This window comes from Salmo trutta, chromosome 22, assembly GCF_901001165.1.
Source record: "Salmo trutta chromosome 22, fSalTru1.1, whole genome shotgun sequence".
In the NCBI taxonomy this organism is placed as follows: domain Eukaryota; kingdom Metazoa; phylum Chordata; class Actinopteri; order Salmoniformes; family Salmonidae; genus Salmo; species Salmo trutta.
This window is the reverse complement of record NC_042978.1, coordinates 12,025,858-12,049,923: the sequence shown is the minus strand read 5'-3', so window position 1 is coordinate 12,049,923 and position 24,066 is coordinate 12,025,858. Positions and strand designations below refer to the sequence as shown.

Below are 24,066 nucleotides of genomic sequence, written 5' to 3'. Positions count from 1 at the left end.
CAAAACATCTGCCATTTCTAGTTAAGTCTGTCAATTATTTTTTTTTTCTGATATTGCTCACATGTTGTGGAAGCCATCTGATGTTTCCAGTTCTAGTCAACAATAATTCAGTTATAGCTTGGAAATTCAAAGATGACTTTCAAAATAAAATAACAAAAAATGTTATTTTGTGTGTGCTTGATCTTGTGTATTCTGAAGTATGTATTTGTATCTATTATGGATCACCATTAGCTGCTGCCAAAGCAACTTTCTCATAATCTCCTCAATGTCATCTTTTCAAATATACCAAGTTTTTGCATGTCAGAATCATGTAATTACACAAGACTAGCAGTTACTTTTGGGTACGTCTACAGTGCCTTTGGAAAGTATTCAGACCCCTTGACTTGTTCCACATTTTGTAACGTTACAGCCTTAATCTAAAATTGATTAAATCGTTTTTTCCCCGACAGTCAATCTAGACACAATATCCCATAATGACAAAGCAAAAACAGGTTTTTAGAAACACTTGATAATAAAAACTGAAATATCACATATACATAAGTTTTCAGACCCTTTACTCAGTACTTTATTGAAGCACCTTTAGCAGTGATTACAGCATCGAGTCTTCATGGCACACCTGTATTTGGGGACTTTCTCCCATTCTTCTCTGCAGATCCTCTCAAGCTCTGTCAGGTTGGATCGGGAGCGTTGCTGCACAGCTATTTTCAGCTCTCTCCAGAGATGTTAGATCGGGTTCAAGTCCGGGCTCTGGCTGGGCCACTCAAGGACATTCAGAGACTTGTCCCGAAGCCACAACTGCATTGTCTTGGCTGTGTGCTTAGGGTCGTTGTCCTGTTGGAAGGTGAACCTTTGCCCCAGTCTGAGAGCTTTGGAGCAGGTTTTCATCGAGGATCTCTCTGTACTTTGCTCTGTTCATCTTTGCCTCGATCCTGACTAGTCTCCCAGTCCCTGCTGCTGAAAAGCATCCCCACAACATCTCCCGAGTGGTGCAGTAGTCTAAAGCACTGCATTCCAGTGCTAGTTGTGTCACTACAGATCCTGGTTCGATTCCAGGCTGTGATGCAGCCGGCCACGACTGGGTGACTCATGAGGCGGCACACAATTGGCCCAGCGTCGTCTGGGTTAGGGAAGGGTTTGGACGGCCGGGATGTCCTTGTCCCATCGCGCTCTAGCGACTCCTGTGGCGGGCCGGACGCATGCACGCTGACAAAGTCACCAGGCATACGGTATTTCCTCTGACACATTGGTGCGGTTGGCTTCTGGATTAAGCGGGCATTGTGTCAAGAAGCAGTGCGGCTTGGTGGGGTCGTCTTTTGGAGGACGCATGGCTCTCGACCTTCGCCTCTCCCGAGTCCGTACGGGAGTTGCAGCGATGGGACAAGACTAACTACCAATTGGATACCACGAAATTTGTGAGATAAAGGGAGTAAAAAAAACACAAATCAACCCCACAGTATGATGCTGCCACCCATGCTTCACCGTAAGGATAGTGCCAGGTTTCCTCCAGACTTGACGCTTCGCGTTCTGGCTAAAGAGTAACATTTTGGTTTCAACAGACGAGGTGCCTTTTGGCTAACTCCAAGCAGGCTGTCATGTGGCTTCCGTCTGGTCACCTCCCTGACCAAGGCCCTTCTCCCCCGATTGCTCAGTTTGGCCCGGCTGCCAGCTCTGAGTCTTCATAGTTCCAAACATCTTCCATTTAAGAATGATGGAGGCCACTGTGTTTTTGGGGACCTTCAATGCTGCAGACATTTTTTGGTACCGTTCCCCAGATCTGTGCCTCGACACAGTCCTGGCTCTGAGCTCTACGGACAATTCCTTCAACCTCATGGCTTGGTTTTTGCGCTGACATGCACTGTCAACTGTGGGACCTTTTTATATAGGCAGGTGTGTGCCTTTCCAAATCATGTCCAATCAATTGAATTTACTATAGGTGGACTCCAATCACGTTGTAGAAACATCTCAGGGATGATCAATAGAAACAGGATGCACCTGAGTTCAATTTGGAGTCTCATAGCAAAGGGGCTGAAGAAATGAAATTGTATTTGTCACATGCGCCGAATACAACGGTGAAATGCAAACTTACAAGCCCTTAACCAACAATGCTTTAAGAAGTTAAGAAAGAAAGAAAAATAAGTGTTAAGTAAAAAATAAATAGAAAATAAAAGTAACAAATAATTAAACAGCAGCAGTAAAATAACAAGCGAGGCTATATACAGGGGGTACCAGTACAGAGTCAATGTGCGGGGGTACCAGTTAGTCGAGGTCATTGAGGTAATATGTACATGTAGGTAGAGTTAAAGTGACTGCATAGATTATAAACAGAGTAGCAGAAGTGTAAAAAGAGGGGTTTGGGTAGCCCTTTTGATTAGCTGTTCAGGAGTCTTATAGTTTGGGGGTAGAAGCTGTTAAGAAGCCTTTTGGACCTAGACTTGGCACCCCGGTACCGCTTGCCGTCTGGTAGAGAGAACAGTCTGCCTTGAGTCTTTGGCAATTTTTAGGGCCTTCCTCTGAGGTCCTGGATGACAGGAAGCTTGGCCCCAGTGATGTACTGGGCCATACGCACTACCCTCTGTCGTGCCTTGCCGTTGGAGGCCGAGCAGTTGCCATACCAGGCAGTGATGCAACCAGTCAGGATGCTCTCGATGGTGCAGCTGTAGAACCTTTTGAGGATCTGAGGACGCATGACAAATCTTTTCAGTCTCCTGAGGGGGAATAGGCTTTGTCGTGCCCAGTTCACGACTGTCTTGGTGTGTTTGGACCATGATAGTTTGTTGGTGATGTGGACACCTTAACTTGAAGCTCTCAACCTGCTCCACTGCAGCCCCGGCGATGAGAATGGGGGCGTGCTCGGTCCTCTTCCTGTAGTCCACAATCCTCTCCTTTTGTCTTGATCACGTTGAGGGAGAGGTTGTTGTCCTGGCCCCACACGGCCAGGTCTCTGACCTCCCTATAGGCTGTCTCATCGTTGTTGGTGATCAGGCCTACCACTGTTGTGTCATCGGCAAACTTGATGATGGTGTTGGAGACATGCCTGGCCATGCAGTCATGAGTGAACAGTGAATACTTATGTAAGTAAGGTATTTCAGTTTTTATTTTGTAATAAAATTTGACCTGTTTTTGCTTTGTCATTATGGGGTATTGTTTTTTACATTGTTGAGGAATTTGTTTTTATTTAATCAATTTTAGAATAAGGCTGTAATGTAACAAAATTTGTTAACGGTCAAGGGGTCTGAATACTTTCCGAAGAGACTGACTTCAGCAATGAAATAACGCATATGGAATCATGTCACTAGTCTAGTTTGAGAAAGACACCTCACAAGTCCTCAACTTGGCAGCTTCATTAAATAGTACCAGTAAAACACCAGTCTCAACGTCAACAGTGACGAGGCGACTCCGGGATGTTGGCCTTCTAAACAGAGTTGCAAAGAAAAAGCCATATCTCAGACTTGCCAATAAAATGAAAAAAAAATAAGATGGGCAAAATAACACACACTGGACAGAGGAACTCTGCCTAGAAGGCCAGCGTCCCTAGAAGGCCAGCGTCGCCTCTTCACTGTTTTATTTTTATTTATTTTACCAGGTAAGTTGACTGAGAACACAATCTCATTTACAGCAACGACCTGGGGAATAGTTTCAGGGGAGAGGAGGGGGATGAATGAGCCAATTGTAAGCTGGGGATGATTAGGTGGCCGTGATGGTATGAGGGCCAGATTGGGAATTTAACACCCCTACTCTTACGATAAGTGCAATGGGATCTTTAATGACCTCAGAGAGTCAGGACACCCGTTTAACGTCCCATCCGAAAGACGGCACCCTACACAGGGCAATGCCCCACTGCCCTGGGGCATTGGGATATTTTTTAGACCAGAGGAAAGAGTGCCTCCTACTGGCCCTCCAACACCAACACTGTTGACGTTGAGACTGGTGTTTTGCGGGTACTGTTTATTGAAACTGCCAGTTGAGGACTTGTGAGGTGTCTGTTTCTCAAACTAGACACTAATGTACTTGTCCTCTTGCTCAGTTGTGCACCGGGGCCTCCCACTCATTCTATTCTGGTTAGAGCCAGTTTGACCTGTTCTGTGAAGGGAGTAGTACACAGCGTTGCACGAGATCTTCAGTTTCTTGGTAATTTCTTGCATGGAATAGCCTTCATTTCTCAGAACAAGACTAGACAGACTGATGAGTTTCAGAAGAAAGTTCTTTGTATCTGACCATTATGAGCTTGTAATCGAACTCACAAATGCTGATGCTCCAGATACTCAACTAGTCTAAAGATGGCCAGTTTTATTGCTTCTTTAAACAGTACACGTTTTCAGCTGTGCGCCTATGTAGATATTACATAATAAATCAGCCATTTCCAGCTACAATAGTCATTTACAACATTAATGTTGACACTGTATTTCTGATCAATTTGTTATTTTAATGGACAAAAATTTGCTTTTTTTTTTTCAAAAACAAGGACCTTTCTAAGTGACCCCAAACTTTTGAACGGTAGTGTACAGTGGCAAGAAAAAGTATGTGAACCCTTTGGAAAAACCTGGATTTCTGCATAAATTGGTCATCTGATCTTAATCTCGATCACAACAATAGACAAGCACAGTCTGCTTAAACTAATAACACACAAACAATTATACGTTGTCATGCCTTTATTGAATGCACTGTTAACATTCACAGTGCAGGGTGGAAAAAGTATGTGACCCCTTGGATTTAACAACTGGTTGACCCTCCTTTAGCAGTAATAACATCAACCAAATGTTTTCTGTAGTTGCGGATCCGACCTGCACAACGGTCAGGAGGAATTTTTGACCATTCCTATTTACAAAACTGTTTCAGTTCATCAATATTCTTGGGATGTCTGGTGTGAACTGCTCTTGATGTCATGCCACAGCATCTCATTCGGGTTGTGGTCAGTACTCTGACTGGGCCACTCCAGCAGATGTGTTTTCTTCTGTTGAAGCCATTCTGTTGTTGATTTACTTCTGTGTTTTGGGTCGTTGTCCTGTTGCATCACCCAACTTCTGTTGCGCTACAATTGGCGGACAGATAGCCTTACATTCTCCTGCAAAATGTTTTGATAAACTTGGGAATTCATTTTTCTGTCTGATAGCAAGCTGTCCAGGCCATGAGGCAGCAAAGCCGCCCCAAACCATGATGCTCCCTCCACCATAATTTACAGTTGGGATGAGGTTTTGATGTTGGTGTGCTGTGCTGTGCTCTTTTTTTCTCCACACATAGGGTTGTGTGTTCCTTCCAAACAACTCAACTGTAGTTTCATCTGTCCACAGAATATTTTTCCAGTAGTGCTGTGGAACATCCAGGTGCATTTTTGCGAACTTCAGACATGCAGCAATGTTTTTTTTCGGGGCAGCAGTGGCTTCTTCAGTGGTGCTCTCCCATGAACACCATTCTTGTTTAGTGTTTTACGTATCGTAGACTCGTCAACAGAGATGTTAGCATGTTCCAGAGATGTCTTTAGCTGACACTCTAGGGTTCTTCTTAACCTCATTGAGCATTCTGCGTTGTGCTCTTGCAGTCATCTTTGCAGGACGGCCACTCCTAGAGGGAGTAGCAACAGTGCTGAACTTTCTCCACTTTCTCCACCTGACTCTCAATTTGTCTTACCATGGACTGATGAACATCAAGGCTTTTAAAGATACTTTTGTAACCCTTTCCAGCTTTATGCAAGTCAACAATTCTTAATCTTAGGTCTTCTGAGATCTTGTTTGTTTGAAGCATGGTTCACATCAGGCAATGCTTCTTGTCAATAGCAAACTCAAATTGTGAGTTTTTTTTTGTAGGGCAGGGCAGCTCTAACCAACATCTCCAATCTTGTGTCATTGATTGGACTCCAATTAGCTTTTGGAGAAGTCATTAGCCTAGGGGTTCACGTACTTTTTACATCCTGTTTAAATGATGTATTCAATATAGACAAGAAAAATACAATAATTGGTCTGTTATTAATTTAAGCACACTGTGTTTGTCTGTTGTTGTGACTTAGATGAAGATCAGATCAAAGTTTAGGACCAATTTATGCAGAAATCCAGGAATTTCCAAAGGGTTCACATACTTTTTCTTGCCACTGTATATACATACATATGTACTCAAAGCTAGCTGTTAACTGAAATGGCGAGCAACGGGCAGGCGGGCGGAGACCAGGGAGACAGATCTCGCACCGAAACTAAAGTAAGAAAGTAGGCCTATAAATATCAAATAAACTAGAGATTTCACACCATTGACCCCAGTACGTACGTGTGTGTGTATAGGAATTTACCACAGGGGGACTTAAAGTTGTAGAAACATCTCAAGGATTATCAATGGAAACAGGATTCACCTGAGCTTAATTTGGGGTCTCATAGCAAAGGATCTGAGTACTTTTTATTTTTATACATTTGCATGCTTTTCTAAAAAACAGTTTTCACTGTCATTATGGGATATTGTGTGTAGATTGAGGCAAAAAAAAGTTTAATCCGTTTTAGAATAAAGTTGTAACGTAACAAAATGTGAAAGTCCGATTTTCGATATTTGGATTTAGTTTTGCATATTTTTAATTTTGCTTAACATTTACAAGTTGTCCCTTCTCATGTTTATAAGTGAGTGCTAAATGCTAACTCCTGTTCATGTACGCTGGTTAGCATAGCTAGCATTCAGAAATCATTGGTGACAATAGATGCTTCAAGTCCATTGTTTTGGTCGAGTTCGATTGACCTTTACCGCATATATTGCCACTGTTAGGTTGAAAGCCCAATCTATTCACCCTATTTCTATGAGTCCTGCTTCTGCATTGTGTGGTGTGTTGCCCAGGCAACCCAAGACTCTTTGGTTGTTTCAGCAAGGTGCAACAATTTTTTTTTTTATCACGTTAAGAGTCCATGTTAAGGCTGATGCTGACTCAACTGCACAAATGCCCAGCGTCCCATCTTCAGTCAACTGTTCGTTCCACAATTTAATTTTTTTTATTTAAACGGTTATGGCGGTTATTTTCTTTTCATGGCAGTCTTGGTTATACGTAATTGTGCCAGCCCTACTCCTGCGTCAATTCTTTCCATTTCATCAATGTGTCAGCATGTTCATTAAGTATTGGTGTATAGGGCCAACAATCATTCATTTCCAACAGTTTATTTACATGACTAAGGCTACGACTATAAACCACAAACTGGCTCTCTTCGCCAGACTGACTTTAATTCCCAATTACAGTTTGAAGAACACGAGTCCAGTGTTAGCTACTTTCTCTGACCTTCGCCTTTTTGAAGGGACTATGTGAAACTCAATGTAGCATAAAGAACAGAGTGCTACGGGTCTGAGAGGAATTTTAAATGGCCACCGGCCTGCATCGGGTAATGCACCTTTCACATGTGAAGAATGGCCTGGGTTGGGCCCACACACCGACATTTAAGTGGTTTGCTTTGACCCCATCCCAGAGGGACATAATGAGCGGACGTGGCTCAAGTCCCCACTAATATCTCAGTGATACACCCTGAGCATCGTTGGAATAGGTCCGAAATTGCCTCAAAGGGAGTATTGGAACTGGAATCCTGTTAGTGGTTTGATATTCCTCAAAATGCCCCAGGCTGCTTCTTCTCCTCCCTTTTTGTGTGCACACGCAGTAGCCTATGCTGTGGTGTGTGCCTGTACGGGTTATGTTTGTCACAGATGTTGCTGCAGACAGGTTGTCCCTGAGATCCTGCCAGGGAGCGCCTCTTGCTGCCGAGCTGACAGAATGGGTCCTGGTTCCCACTCAGATAATCAGGCTTTTTATCCTCCCCCTCTTTCCCTCTCGCTCTCTCGCTCTGTTTATCCACCTATAGGCCTCCTTCTCTCCTGTCCTGCTCTGGCAAGTTGTCTCGATTGAGCCAGAACCAGTGATGCTCAGAGCTACAGTATATCCTCAGAAAATTGCATATTTGGTCCAAATTCTCTGGCTATAAGAATACAGCAAAATATTTATTTTTCCCACTAATAATCTCACAAAAAATAATAGTGAGATTTGAAGTTTGTGGTGGTACTGTGAAGGGAATACATATGTTTTTGGTTTACTTTCAAATGGTTGAAGTAGAAAGATTTTGAACATTCATGTCATGGTTCTGTATTGGTGTTTTGAGGTTAGTTTGAGAATAAATGCTAGTCACATTCATTGCTTAACATGAAATTCCACCATTTTGTTTATGCGGATGTAAACTCAGCAAAAAAAAAAAGAAACATCCCTTTTTCAGGACCCTGTCTTTCAAAGATAATTTGTAAAAATCCAAGTAACTAAACAGATCTTCATTGTAAAGGGTTTAAACATGCTTGTTCAATGAACCATAAACGATTAATGAACATGCACCTGTGGAACAGTCGTTAAGACACTAACAGCTTACAGATGGTAGGGAATTAAGGTCACAGTTATGAAAACTTAGGGCACAAAAAAGAGCTTTCTACTGACTCTGAAAAACACAAAAATAAAGATGCCCAGGATCCCTGCTCATCTGCGTGAATGTGCCTTAGGCATGCTGCAAGGAGGCATGAGGACTGCAGTTGTGGCCAGGGCAATAAATTGCAATGTCCGTATTGTGCGACGCCTAAGACAGTGCTACAGGGAGACAGGATGGACAGCTGAGAGAGGCTGGACTGAGGGCTTGTAGGCCTGTTGTAAGGCAGGTCCTCACCAGACATCATCGGCAACAACGTCGCCTATGGGCACAAACCCACCATCGCTGGACCAGACAGGACTGGCAAAAGGTGCTCTTCATTGACGAGTCGCGGTTTTGTCTCACCAGGGGTGATGGTCGGATTTGCGTTTATCGTCGAAGGAATGAGCGTTACACCGAGGCCTGTACTGGAGCGGGATGGAGGTGGAGGGTCCGTCATGGTCTGGGGTGGTGTGTCACAGCATCATCGGACTGAGCATCGGACTGATCTCAACGCTGTGCGTTACAGGGAAGACATCCTCCTCCCTCATGTGGTACCCTTCCTGCAGGCTCATCCTGACATGACCATCCAGCATGACAATGCCACCTGCCATACTGCTCATTCTGTGCGTGATTTCCTGCAAGACAGGAATGTCAGTGTTCTGCCATGGCTAGCGAAGAGCCTGCATCTGGGACCTGTTGGATCGGAGGGTGAGGGCTAGGGCCATCCCCCCCCGAAATGTTCGGTACCTTGGTGGAAGAGTGGGGTAACATCTCACAGCAAATCTGGTGCAGTCCATGAGGAGGAGATACTGACTTACTTTGATTTTGACCCCCCCCCCCCCCATTTCTGTTAGTCATGTGTCTGTGGAACTTGTTCAGTTTGTCTGTTGTTGAATCTTATGTTCATACAAATGTTTACACATGTTAAGTTTGCTGAAAATAAACGCAGTTGACAGTGAGAGGACGTTTCTTTTTTTGCTGAGTTTATATAAATGACCAAACCCTCCCTCTGTTTTGCAGTGTGGTGCAGCTGGACCCGTCACACACCCCTGAGCCTCGTCATGTCCTGTCCCGTCACTCTCTCCCCATCACCGACATCCACTGTGGCCTGATGGGACCCCAGGCTCGAGTAGCTACTGCATCCCTGGACCAGACAGTCAAGGTGGGCTTTTTCCTTGCCTCCTTACTATGCTTGTCCAAAGGGGAATTATTGTGAACTGCCTCTGAGGCTGTCTGTATGAAATTTGGGCTTGTGTATGTAGCACAAAGCTTTTGACTTGCTTAATGGTAAAAGGAAACCGCACACTGCTCTTGATAGTATCACTGATATTTAATAAGCTTACGTATCGGCCTAACGGCCTTCAGAAGGCCGATACGTAAGCTTATTAAATATCAGTGATACTATCAAGAGCAGTATGCGGTTTCCTTTTTCCTTCATCCTGTTTCAACTGTTGCCATGCACCTGCAATAAGATTGCTCAGATGTGCGAGTGCCTTTTTGAATTTTGACTTGCTTAATGGTACATTTCCTTCCAATGAGAATATAATGAATAAAATCCACTCTTTCCATGCCTCAAGCTGTTGAGGTGGAAGAGCACAGTGCAATCTGAAGTTTGCGAATGACTGTGGGCTTACAAATGCATATTTTGTTGTCTTCCACCTGTCGTTTTATTATTCACAACATTCTTATTGATAGACATCTAATCTAACAGAGTTCTGGCGTGCATTCTAGCGTTGTGATTTGTCTGTATTCTAAATGGATACCTACAGGCCTACCAATGTTTTTTTTGGGGGGGGATTTCTTCAGGAGGACACATTTTTATACCAGTGCAATCTTAATTAAAAACCTCAATTAGTTTTAGCAAACATATTTGATACTCTGTTTCGATTAAAAAAAATAACATTAGGCCTTTGTCTCAGCGCGTCATTTTTAACTGTCTTGCAATAGTGTTTTATGTGCTACATTACCCTTAGCGTTGGAATTTGTGTTTACTGGAACTGAAGTGGGAGGTGGTAGCCTAGTTTACAGGTCATTTGCATGCAGACATATCGACCAGTCAGAATATCGAAGTTAAATTGTGTTAGTCCACGCAAGCAGTGTTAGGGTTAGGGTTAAAAAAAAAACATGAATATTGATGAAAGGGTACCTCGCAGACGTGAATCCCCATTGGGTCATAAGTATAATTTCATTTGTTACTCATTTAACTTACTAACAATCCTAGATGTTTCGTGGTTCAAGTCCCAAAATAGGAAAGCAATTCTCTCTAATCGCATGAAGATATGCAGTTTTTGACATGCAGAAGATTTGCCAATCACTCTATCCCATTGTTCGGATTTTCGTTATTTAGCCCTCCGAAAAGGCTCACCAGGAAGCACACAATGTCATGACTCGTGTTTTGTCCTTAATTTTATTTTAAATCAAATGACCACAGGTCATAAACCTGAAATACAACAAACAAGTAATGACAATATATTATTCAGATATATTATTTAGTATGTTATTCAAGTAATATAATAATAATGTAAATAATAAATCAAATAAGCCTGCAACACCATCAAAGATGTGGCGAATCTGGCTTAAAACAGCACCGACTACATCACCCAGAATGCCCAGCGCCAGAGGAGCATGCGCACAGTGACTGCCGTCACAGGTTGCTATGGACGCTGTCACAGGACACAGAACCCTTGCCACCACATGCCTCGTCCAAAGGATTTACACACAAACGCAACATAATGCGGCACTCCACCATGGATCACCGAACCAAACCACCGCCACCAGAAACCAGCAGAGTGCTCCGAACAAATCAGCACAATGCAAATGGCTGATAATAATAGCCTAATGCTATATAGCATCTGGTTCGCTGAGCTACCGCACCCAGCGAGCTACAAGTTACTCCCGGCCAACTAACACCGACACAGTGAGGTAAACGTTCAGTGCACAAACATATAAGTGACTTAAACATCAATGCTAGACAGTAGTTCGCAGTTACATACCAACGGGCTGTGTGCTCCTGATGATTGTCTACGGTGAAGTGATTACCAGGTGCTGTTTATTTAAGTCTCTAGTGAAGCTGCGCATGCGCACATAACGTAACATATCTGAGCATCTAACAAACTTAAAGAAATCACTCGTTCCCCATTTAATTGAACACATCAGACCCATTTGCTTCTCTTTTATCTATTTATATATATATATTTTTTTTTCCTGAGTGAGCTAGAAATCTCAACACCCATTGTATTAGTTAAAGGCCCAATGAGGCCATTTTTAAAAAATCTCACTATCAAATAATATCTAGGTTCCTAACTGTTATAGTTTTACATTTAAAATGGTGAAAAGTAAAGTATTATTTAGCAAAAAACTATTTGTCAAGCAAGAATTTAGTTAGGACTGCCTGGGAGTGGTCTGAGTTAGGGACCTATTTGGAAGGGCCTAAGAGGAGAGACATAAACTATTGATAAATTGGTTTTGTCCAATTTAAAACAAAGAATAATAATCTTGTATTCGGCCTCTAAAGTGAATGATATTTCCTCCTTTTACCTCATTTATATAAAGCATCTTAAGGCCCCTGTTGAAACCATTAAACAGACCATGATCGAATTTTAAATGTGAATCAAGGCAAGGACTCTCCAAATGGAATGCGTATGTACAGTACAATCTCATTTGGAGTGTAATGGTAGTCACCGGTAGGACCACACTATTTAGACCTGGCATTGTGAAACAAACACCACAGTGGAAGGATTCACACTGCTTGGGTAGCACAGATTCCATATATAGCACATTTCTCTCCTCCACAGGCCAGGGTAAAAATGATAACAAATATTACCAGAAGGGAACGTGTTGTGAGGTTGTAGCATTAGCCTCCATATTTTCCCACCTTTATTCAATTCAACTAGACCAGTGGTTCCCAAACTTTTTATAGTCCCGTACCCCTTCAAACATTCAACCTCCAGCTGCGTACCCCCTCTAGCACCAGGGTCAGCACACTCTCAAATGTTATTATATATTTTTTTGCCAGAATTGTAAGCCTGCCACACACACACTATACAATACATTTATTAAACATGAGAATGAGTGAGTTTTTGTCACAACCCGGCTTGTGGTAAGCGACAGAGCTCTTATAGGACCAGGGCACAAACAATAATATAATAATCAATAATTTTGCTCTTTTATTTAGCCATCTTACATAGAAAACGTTATTTGTTCATAAAAAAATTGAGAATAACTCACCACAGGTCAATGACAAGGGTGTGCTTGAAAGGATGCACATAACTCTAATGTTGGGTTGTATTGGAGAGAGTCTGTCCTCAATCATTTTCCACACACAGCCTGTGCCTGTATTTCATTTTCATCCTAGTCAGGACTGAGAATCCACTCTCACATAGGTACGTGGTTGCAAAGGGCATCAGTGTCTTAACAGCGCGATTTGCCAAGGCAAGAATCTGAGCGTAGCCCTATCCAGAAATGTGTCAGTGGCTTCTGATTTGAATTCAATTTTCACAGAACCGCTTGTTGCAATTTCGATGAGGCTCTCTTGTTCAGATATTGGTAAGTGGACTGGAGGCAGGACATGAAAGGGATAACGAATCCAGTTGTTTGTGTGGTCCTCTCAGGTGCTTCGCTATATCACATTTAACATTGTCCGTAAGCTTGAGTTCATTTGCACACAAAAGAAATCATACAATGATGGAAAGACCTGTGTGTTGTCCTTGTTAATCCAGACAGAGAAGAGCTCCAACTTCTTAATCATAGCCTCAATTTTGTCCCGCACATTGAATATAGTGGCGGAGAGTTCCTGTAATCCTAGATTCAGATCATTCAAAAAATATCACCCAGATAGGCCAGTCGCTTGAGAAACTCGTCATCATGCAAGCGGTCAGACAAGTGAAAATGATGGTCAGTAAAGAAAACTTTAAGCTCGTCTCTCAATTCCCCCCCCCCCCCCAAAAAAAAAAACGTGTCAATACTTTGCCCCTTGATAACCAGCGCACTTCTGTATGTTGTAAAAGTGTTACATGGTCGCTGCCCATTATCATTGCATAATGCAGAAAACACACGAGAGTTCAGGGGCCTTGCTTTAACTTCTTATGGATGGTGGCAGTATTGAGTAGCTTGGATGACGGACGTGCCCAGAGTAAACTTCCTGCTACTCACTCCCAGAAACTAAGATATGCATATTATTAGTAGATTTGGATAGAAAACACTCTGAAGTTTCTAAAACTGTTTGAATGATGTCTGTGAGTATAACAGAACTCATATGGCAGGCAAAAACCTGAGAAATAATCCAACAGGATGTGGTTTGTAGTTTTTCAAGTTATTCCCTATCCAAACTACAGTGTCTGTGGGGTCATTTTGCACTTCCTAAGGCTTCCACTAGATGTCAACAGTCTTTAGAACCTTGTTTGAGGCTTCTACTGTAAAGTGGGGGTGAATAAGAGCTCCTGGACTCAGAACACTGCCAGCAGGGCATGAGGCTCAGGCATGCGCGTTCACGTGAGAGGTAGCTCAGTTCCATTGCATTTCTGAAGACAAAGGATTTCTCCGGTTGGGACTTTATTGCGGATTTACGATAAAAACATTGCTAAAGATTGATTCTATACATCGTTTGACATGTTTCTACGACTGTAATGGAAATTTTTGAGTTTTCGTCTGACCTGCGCGTCGTGAAGTTGGATTTGTGAACTGAAGGCGCGAACAAAAAGGAGGTATTTGGGAATAAAGGATGGACTTTATCGAACAAAACAAACATTTATTGTGGACCTGGGATTCCTGGGAGTGCATTCTGATGAAGATCATCAAAGGTAAGTGAATATTTATAATGCTATTTCTGACTATTGTTGACTCCAACATGGCGGATATATTGTATGGCATGTTTTTGTCTGAGCGCCGTAGTCAGATTATTGCTTTTTCGGTAAAGCTTTTTTGAAATCTGACACAGCGGTTGCATTAAGGAGAAGTTCATCTAAAGTTCCATGTATAACACTTGTATTTTCATGAACATTTATGATGAGTATTTCTGTAAATTGATGTGGCTCTCTGCAAAATCACTGGATGTTTGAGGCAAAAGATTACTGAACATAACGCGCCAATGTAAACTGAGATATTTGGATATAGATATGAACTTTATCGAACAAAACATACATGTATTGTGTAACATGAAGTCATATGAGTGTCATCTGATGAAGATCATCAAAGGTTAGTGATTCATTTTCTCTCTATTTCTGCTTTTTGTGACTCCTCTCTTTGGCTGAAAAATTGCAGTTTTTTTGTGTGTAGGCGCTGACCTAACATAATCATATGGTTTGCTTTCGCCGTAAAGCCTTTTTGAAATCAGACACTGTGGCTGGATTAACAAGAAGTAAAGCTTTAAAATGGTGTATAATACTTGTATGTTTGAGGAATTTTAATTATGAGATTTCTGTTGTTTTGAATTTGCCGCCCTGCACTTTCACTGGCTGTCGTCATATCGATCCCGCTAACGGGATTTAAGCCATAACAAGTTTAACAAAGTTGACCATTTTCACTGTAGTGTCCAAAACTTCTTTCAAGCTGTCAGGCATTCCCTTGGCAGCAAGAGCCTCTGGGTGGATGCTGCAGTGTCCCCAAGTGACGTCGGGAGCAACTTTTTACCACTCCGCTCTGTCTCCCTGTCATGGCTTTTGCGTCATCAGTAGAGATACCAACACATCTTGACCACAAGTCTATTTGATGATACAAAGCTCTCCAGTACTTTTAAAAATATCCTCTCCTGGTTTCCAGTGGTTTGCGGAAGAGGATGTCTTCCTTAATTGATCCCCCCCCATAAACGTAACGGACATATACCAGGAGCTGTGCCAGGCCCACCACGTCTGACTCATCCAGCTGTAAGGCATATAATTCACTGTCTTGTATGCGAAGCAGTAATTGTTTGAAAACATCTCCTGCCATGTCACTGATGCGCCGTGAAACAGTGTTGTTTGATGAAGGCATTGTCTGTATATTTTTGGGGGCCTTTTCCCCCAGCATTGTCCCAGTCATATCTGCGGCAGCAGGAAGAATTAAGTCCTCCACAATAGTTTGGGGCTTGCCTGTCCTAGCCACTCGGTAGCTCACCATAAAATACGCTTCTAACTCCTTGTTATTAATGGTTTCTGCCGCTTTTATGCATGTCTTACTACTCGAAAGTTGTCTTCATTCGCGGTCAAAACTCCCGTGGCTTATTTTTCAAATTGTCATGTCTCGTTTCTAAATGTCGGCGCAAGAGTGAAGTTTTCCCACGAGAGAGTAACGGTTAATGTGATTGGATGTTAATTATTTGACTAGGCTACCTGTATTTGACATTGTGTTATGCTAAACACTAGATGATTGAATTATATTTTTGGCAGGGAATGTATAGCCCCATTGGATGTATAGCCCCGTTGGAAAATATAAATAAATGTATTGTTTGAAATTGGGAATACCTGAACTAGAGAAACAAAATCAATACCACACTGACGGTTGTAAAAAGTGTTAAGCCATGTTTGAAGGCCACAGCCGTGTTGCACGAAGAGGGGCAAAGTCAGAAAGAAAAACTACAAGGGGGATTATCCAAGGAACTGAATAACACCCGACTTGTCTGGATTCAACATCAATGAATCCCCATATCAGTCCTGCCATTGCTTCATTTCCTTCAAACAGTTCTGCCTGTCATTCTTACCCACTGAACATGTAACCTTTTGAACAACACCATTCTGACATCATATATTTGTCGAGTAAGCATGCGGAAAGACTGGAGCAACACTTTAGTGAAGCAGTGTACCAAAAATCTTTTTTCTGCTCCTTTTGAATTTGCACTGACAGGATTTGACGTAATCAGGCTTGTAAAATGCGAATGGAGACATGACAAATCCAAGGGCTGGTGGTGTTTGATGCCTACTGTAGCTCTGTGAGGACCCTATTGGATGAGCTGACGGTTGACAAGCCAATCAAACAAGGAAGCCTGAGTTGTGGCGGGTTGGAGACCTGTGACGTACCAGATCGTGTGCACTAAGGTTTCCGTTACACGGAACCCAAACTTGCTGCGCGCGTGCGCCATCGTGCATAAATGTATTTTAATGTATAAATGTCCCCCCACACCAAACGTGATCACGACACGCAGGTTAAAATATCAAAACAAACTCTGAACCAATGATATTAATTTGGGGACAGGTCGAAAAGCAATAAACATTTATGGCAATTTAGCTAGTTAGCTTACACTTGCTAGCTAATTTGTCCTATTTAGCTAGCTTGCTGTTGCTAGCGAATTTGTCCTGGGATATAAACATTGAGTTATTTTACCTGACATGCACAAGGTCCTCTACTCCGCCAATTATTCCACACATAAAATGGTCAACCGAATCGTTTCTAGTCATCTCGCTTCCTTCCAGGCCTTTTCTTCTGTTGACTTTTTATATTGCGATTGGCAACTTTCATAAATTAGGTGCTTTACCGCCACTGACCTCGTTCGTCTTTCAGTCACCCACATGGGTATAACCAATGAGGAGATCGCACATGGGTACCTGCTTCTATAAACCAATGAGGAGATGGGAAAGGCAGGACTTGCAGCCTATCTGCGTCACAAATAAAACTGACTTCTATTTTAGCCCTTGGCAACGCAGACGCTCGTTGGCGCAATAATTGAATAATAAAGATTTCTAAATTTATTTTGCAATGCTCGCGCATGTGACGTGAGCGGTGTAGTCAGCCTGTTTGGTAAATGTGGCGCCAGACATTTGATCGGCAACTCTTTTTAATTTACCAGACATTTGAGAAATGTACCTGACCCATATACATTGGGTGCATAACCTGACTAGGGCATCCACCCACGGTGTTCAGAATGACAGAAATCACATTTAGAATATGGTAATTAACAGAACATGGAAGTCGAGGATGCAACGATGTGCTGTCCTTACCGAATTCTGATGTGCACTTTGAACATCTTAGAATAACTGTCCTCATTTACTTTTCCTCAGCCAACAAGACAAGTAACCAACAGCAAGATCACTGGCCTATCTACTACAGTAGAAAAGTTTAGGCTACCTATTCTATTGGTCAGTTTGTCGAGATAGAAATGGCATATTCTGGGACAGTTGTGGGACGATCGATCCCAAATTCATGCAACCAGTAGGCGTAGGCTAAATTTTTAAAAAGCAATGAGTCCAATGGAACCGATCAGAACGTTTAGCTTAAAATGTTGAACTATTATTTCTTCACATTATAAGCACAGCAATGCCCACATGGCAGCAGGCTACACATGAATATTCGTTCTATAATCCAATTAGCATGAAAACACCGTTGTCAAACGGGCACAGCACATGCGAGTGGTTTCATGTGACAGAAATGAAAATATCCGTTAGAAATGTAGAAAGAGGAGATCTAATAGGCTACTTTGAAGCAAGGTAAGACATGCCTCATATGTATTAAAAAGTAGAGATTTCAAACTATCACCAACTCATTGCATAGTGGTATCTGACACACTGATGAAGCCTGCCTTCCGTTGCCGTTTGATGCCGCGTTCAAAACAACTGGGAACTCGGAAATATCCAACTTCAGTGCTTTCAAGACCACTATGAACTAGGAAAAACATTTGCTCAGACGGGAAAAATAGTTTTGAACGGTCATTCAACTCGGAATTCCAATTTGGGCCTCTTTCTATAGCTCCGACTTTCCAACCTAAAGATCATGATTTGACCTCATATTTTTCAGAGTTCCCAGTTGTCTTGAAAGCACCACAAGACATTGCAGCAGCAGCTCTTGCGCTGTCTGAATGATTTTTCATTCAAAGGCTCTGTATCTGTATGCTATAGGTGGGATAAATAAGAAGCATAACGAATATACTGAACACACGAGCCAATTTAATTCCATTAAATTATGCAAATTACACTAGCATGACCAGTCAACTGGTATTTACATTAATCAACATGGTAAAAACACCAGTCTCAACGTCAACAGCGACGAGGTGACTCCATGATGCAGTGTTAATGTTGTAAATGACTATTGTAGCTGGAAATGGCTGTTTAAAAAATGTATGAATACATTTTTATAGAATATCTACATAGGCGCACAGAGGCCCATTTATCAGCAACCATCACGCCTGTGTTCCAATGGCACGTTGTTAGCTAATCCAAGTTGATCATTAGAAAACTCTTTTGCAATTATGTTAGCACAGCAGAAAACTATTGTCCTGATTTTAAAAAAGCAATAAAACTGGCCTTCTTTAGACTAGTTAAGTATCTGGAGCATCAGCGTTTGTGGGTTCTATTACAGGCTCAAAATGGGCAGAAACAAAGACCTTTCTTCTGAAACTTGCCAGTCTATTCTGGTTCTGAGAAATGACGGCTATTCCATCCAAGAAATTGCCAAGAAACTGAAGATCTCGTACAACGCTGTGTACTACTCCCTTCACAGAACAGAGCAAACTGTCCCTAACCAGAATAGAAAGAGGAGTGGGAGGCCCTGGTGCACAACTGAGCAAGAGGACAAGTACATTAGTGTCTAGTTTGAGAAACAGACACCTCACAAGTCCTCAACTGGCAGCTTCATTAAATAGTTCTAGCAAAACACCAGTCTCAACGTCAACAGTGAAGAGGCGACTCCGGGATGCTAGCCTTCTAGGCAGAGTTGCAAAGAAAAATACATATCTCAGACTGGCTAATAAAAGTATAAGATGAGCAAAAGAACACACACTGGACAGAGGAACTCAGCCTAGAAGGCCAGCATCCCGGTGTCACATCTTCACTGTTGACCACCCTCTGGAGAGCCCTGCTGTTGTGGGAGGTGCAGTTGCCCACATCGTCCATGATGTGTACGCTGAGAAACTTAAAACCTTCCACCTTCTCCACTACTGTCCCATCGATATGGATGGGGGGGTGCTCCCTCTGCTGTTTTCTGAAGTCCACAATCATTTTGTTTTGTTGACGTTAAGTGAGCGGTTGCTTTCCTGACACCACACTCCGAGTGCCCTCACCTCCTCCCTGTAGGCTGTCTTGTTGTTGGTAATGAAGGCTACTACTGTTGTCGTCTGCTAACTTGATGATTGAGTTGGAGGCGTGCATGGCCACACAGTCATGGGTGAACAGGGAGTGCAGGAGGGGGCTGAGCACGCCCCCTTGTGGGGCCCCAGTGTTGAGGATCAGCGAAGTGGAATGTTGTTACGTACCTTCACCACCTGGGGGCGGCCCGTCAGGAAGTCCAGGACCCAGTTACACAGGGTGCAGTTGAGACCCAGGGCCTCTAGCTTAATGATGAGCTTGGAGGGGACTATGGTTACTGAGCTGTAGTCAATGAACAGCATTCTTACGTAGGTATTCCTCTTGTCCAGATGGAATAGGGTAGTGTTTAGTGTGATTGCGATTGCATTGTCTGTGGACCTATTGGGGCGGTATACAAATTGAAGTGGGTCTAGGGTGACAGGTAAGGTGGAGGCGATATGATCCTTGACTAGTCTCTCAAAGCACTTGATGACAGAAGTGAGCGCTATGGGGCGATAGTCATTTAGTTCAGTTACCTTTACCTTCTTGGGTATAGGAACAATGGTGGCCATCTTGAAGCATGTGGGGACAGCAGACTGGGATAGGGAGAGAGTGAATATGTCCGTGGCTGGTGTGTGCATGGTCTGAAGACGCGGCTAGAGATGCCGTCTGAGCCAGCAGCCTTGTGAGGGTTAACACGTTTAAATGTTTTTACTTCTCCGTGGTCGACCTGAGTGAGCCCACAGTCCTTGGTAGCAGGCCGCGTCGGTGTTACTGTTTTATCCTCAAAGCAGACAGATGGTGTTTAGTCTGTAGAGACTGCCACATACGTCTTCTGTCTGATCCTTTGAATTGCGACTCCACTTTGTCTCTACTGACATTTTGCTTGTTTGATTGCCTTGCGGAGGGAATAACTACACTGTTTGTATTCATCCATATTCCCAGTCACCTTTCTATGGTTAAATGCTGTTGTTCGCACTTTCAGTTTCGCGCGAATGCTGCCATCTGTCCACAGTTTCTGGTTTGAGTAGGTTTTAATAGTTACAGTGTGTATAACATCTCCGACGCACTTCCTTATAAATTCACTCACCGAATCAGCGTATAAATCAATATTATTCTCTGAGGCTACCCGGAACATATCCCAGTCCGCGTTATCAAAACAAAGTGTGGATTCCGATTGGTCAGACCAGCGTTGAATAGTCCTTGTCACGGGTATATCCTGTTTGAGTTTCTGCCTATAGGAAGGGAGGAGCAAAATAGAGTCGTGGTCAGATTTCCTGAAAGGAGGTCGGGGGAGGGCCTTGTATGCATTGCGGAAGTTTAGAGTAGCAGTGATCCGGTGTTTTGCCAGCGCGAGTGCTATAGTCAATATGCTGATAGAATTTAGGTAGCCTTGTTCTCAAATTTGCTTTGTTAAAATCCCCAGCTATAATAAATGCAGCCTCAGGATATATGGTTTCCAGTTTGCCTAAAGTCCAGTGAAGTTCCTTGATGGCTGTCATGGGTATCGGCTTGAGGGGAGATGTACACGGCTGTGATAATAACCGACGAGAATTCTCTTGGGAGATAATACGGTCGGCATTTGATTGTGAGGAATTCTATGTCAGGTGAACAAAAGGACTTGAGTTCCTGTATGTTTTTACAATTACACCATGAGTCGTTAATCATAAAACATACACACAACTGCATCTAGCCTGCCTGATTGGGCAGCCATTTGGATCAGTAATGGGTTTTTTTCTTGGCAGTTTAGCCTACAAGGTCCATGCACATTAGCATGCCAGTAATATGGTGCATTTCTTTCAGGTTCTATCTGCTAACAGAAACATGCTAATGCATGGATTTCTAGGGGCATTCATATGAATTATGAGAATGCGGGGGAAGGTATATCCATAGTTTCCACGTTTTGGCTTCCGGGTTTCTAAGAGTTTTCGAAAATGTTGAAATAATGCCTGCTCTAGAATGCCCTTCTAACCAATCAGAATCAAGTATTCAACAATGCCATGGTATAAACACAAACAATTTTCTTCTGTACAAAATAATTATTCATCTCGTTTCTCGCCGTCATAGAAATGTGGTTTTGTTACTGTCATCTTTTGTGTGAAGTGAATTGAGAGAACCTATGGCACGTTCTGCCACTTGCAGTTTGCCCCTGTAGTAAAGGCATACCGGAATGCAAATATTATTTAAGTGATGAACTGAAGCTATGCATAGGGAGCGAGGCAACACAGGCCCTGGTGCTCTGTGTGTTTGATGTCCGTCTCTCTCCCTTCATCCCCCAGTGTGTGGATGAGCTACTGGAGCGTGTGTGTGTGTCCCCGACGCAGGGCATCAACTACTCTGATTAGCTTTTTGACTCATGTGTCGAGTGACTGACTGACATCCAGCGGCTCATTGAGAAATCACTCCCAGGCTTTTATTTAGCCAGCCAGCCAGTGTTCCTATTGATTTCTAACGGCAAGCCATCTTTGCAAGTATAGAAAGAAAAAAATTGTTTGTAGAGGTCATAGAATTACTCTAGACAATATATTGCATTGGCGCATACTGTAAATAAGTCCACAATTCTTGAGGCTCCTGGTTTTAAAGTGGGCACTAATACAATGAAAGACAATATAGCCACAATAGAACCTGTTAAAATGATCAGCTCCTCACCCAGGCATCAATAATGAATGCCACTGGGTTATGAATTTAATTAAGAAGATGTCATATCTAAACCCTGATCAATATGATTAATCAGTCATGCTCCCGCAGGGTATTTCTCCCATGTGTTTGTGGTACTTACTTGAGCTCTCAGAAATGGTAGATTATCTGCTAAAGCCTCCGCATCACGTCAGGTAACTCAGACCCTCCTGTCAATTACTGCTTTAATCGAATCTACTGTAGGCTAGATCATATTTCCATACAATATTTAGGACCACGGTCACAGCTATGCCTTATCTTTATGTAATCAAAAGAATAACTGATAAGTGCCTTAATCATTTATAATGCACCTTTCTAGTTACGGGGTTTTGGAGTCTTATTTTTATGGCTAAAAGTAAGAGGCAGTTGAGTTGGCAATTAGAGTAAGCATTCTCAATGTTTTAATAAATCAAAACAAATAAAATCTCAAAGTTATGTTGAATATAAAACATCTGAATTCTCAGCATTCTCACCCTGCAGCCTGGAAGTAAGCCGAGAGCTAGTGCTTTGGTTGACCAAAACATCGATTGGCTTTTGCACCGACTTCACACGCTATAGGTATAATTGGGATTGCTGATATGTTGGTGCTGCACTTATTCCGTTGCACAGCCTTGCACGAACACGTGATCTTTTGCTAAGGTATGAAGCTATGGTTGCAGTTATGATGGCATGCAGACTTGGATGTGAATCATGTATTCTCATCTCTGGAATGCATTCCTGTTAAATTAGGTCAACCCCTCTCAAAATCCAATTAAGATAATATATATTCAATGCATTGGGAAATGTATACAAACAACCTCCATTATTTGTTTAAGCCACACAACACTGTGTTAAACTCAATATGCATTCTGTAGTGACTTAATTGCTATTAGTATCAGACACATTGTGTCAACGATCAGTACAGTGAAAATGTCCACTATTTTCCTGCCTGTAAGCCATTTCTTCTGACTGAGCCCCCCATCATCAAAGTATCAGTATCCAGCTATACCTAATGAGATTTGATCCTAATATACTGAGATAGGGGTACAGAGTTCACATAGTCCGTGCTGTTCTACAGTACATTTGGAAAGTATTCAGTCCCCTTTTGTCACATTTTGTTACGTTACATCCGTATTCTAAAATGGATGAAATGAAAAACAATCTACACACATTTTTACATTTTAGTCATTTAGCAAACGCTCTTATCCAGAGCGACTTACGGTAGTGAATGCATACATTTCATTTCATGCATTTTTTTTTGTTTTGTACTGGCCCCCCGTGGGAATCGAACCCACAACCCTGGCATTGCACACACCATGCTGGCATTGCAAACACCATGCTCTACCAACTGAGCCACAGGGAAGACCACAACACAGCATGACAAAATGAAAATGTGTTTTTACACATCTTTGCTAATTTTATAAAACATGTAAGAACAGAATTACCTTATTTAAATAAGTATTCAGACCCTTTGCTTTGAGACTCGAAACTGAGATCAGGTGCATCCTGTTTCCATGGATCACCCGTGAGATGTTTCTACAACTTGATTGGAGTCCACCTGCGGTAAATTCAATTTATTGGACATGATTTGGAAAGGCACACACCAGTCTATATAAGGTCCCGCAGTTGACAGTGCATGTCGGCGCAAAAACAAACCATGAGGTCGAAGGAATTGTCTGTAGAGCTCCGAGACAGGATTGTGTTGAGGCACAAATGGAGAAGTTTGGAACCACCAAGACTTCCTAGAGCTGGCTGCCCGGCCAAACTCAGCAATTGGGGGAGAAGGGCCTTGGTCAGGGAGGTGACCAAGAACCCGATGGTCACTCTGACAGAGCTCAAGAGTTCCTCTGTGGAGATGGGAGAACCTTCCTGAAGGACAACCATCTCTGCAGCACTCCACCAATCAGGCCTTTATGGTAGTGGCCAAGATTCTCTGGTCTGATGAACTATTTGGCCTGAATGCCAAGCGTTGCGTCTGGAGGAAACCTGGCACCATCCCTACGGTGAAGCATGGTGGTGGCAGTATCATGCTGCGGGGATATTTTTCAGAAGCA

General features: G+C 42.7%; 1 protein-coding gene across 1 annotated transcript in view; it reads left to right on the top strand.

Annotated features, from left to right (window-relative positions):
- Positions 1–24,066, top strand: part of wdr18 (WD repeat domain 18) — a 97,239-nt gene that overhangs the window by 8,256 nt on the left and 64,917 nt on the right. The window contains exon 4 of the mRNA XM_029706613.1: positions 9,414–9,555. Within this exon, the coding sequence (XP_029562473.1) occupies positions 9,414–9,555 (142 nt within the window). The remainder of the gene's footprint in view (positions 1–9,413; positions 9,556–24,066) is intronic.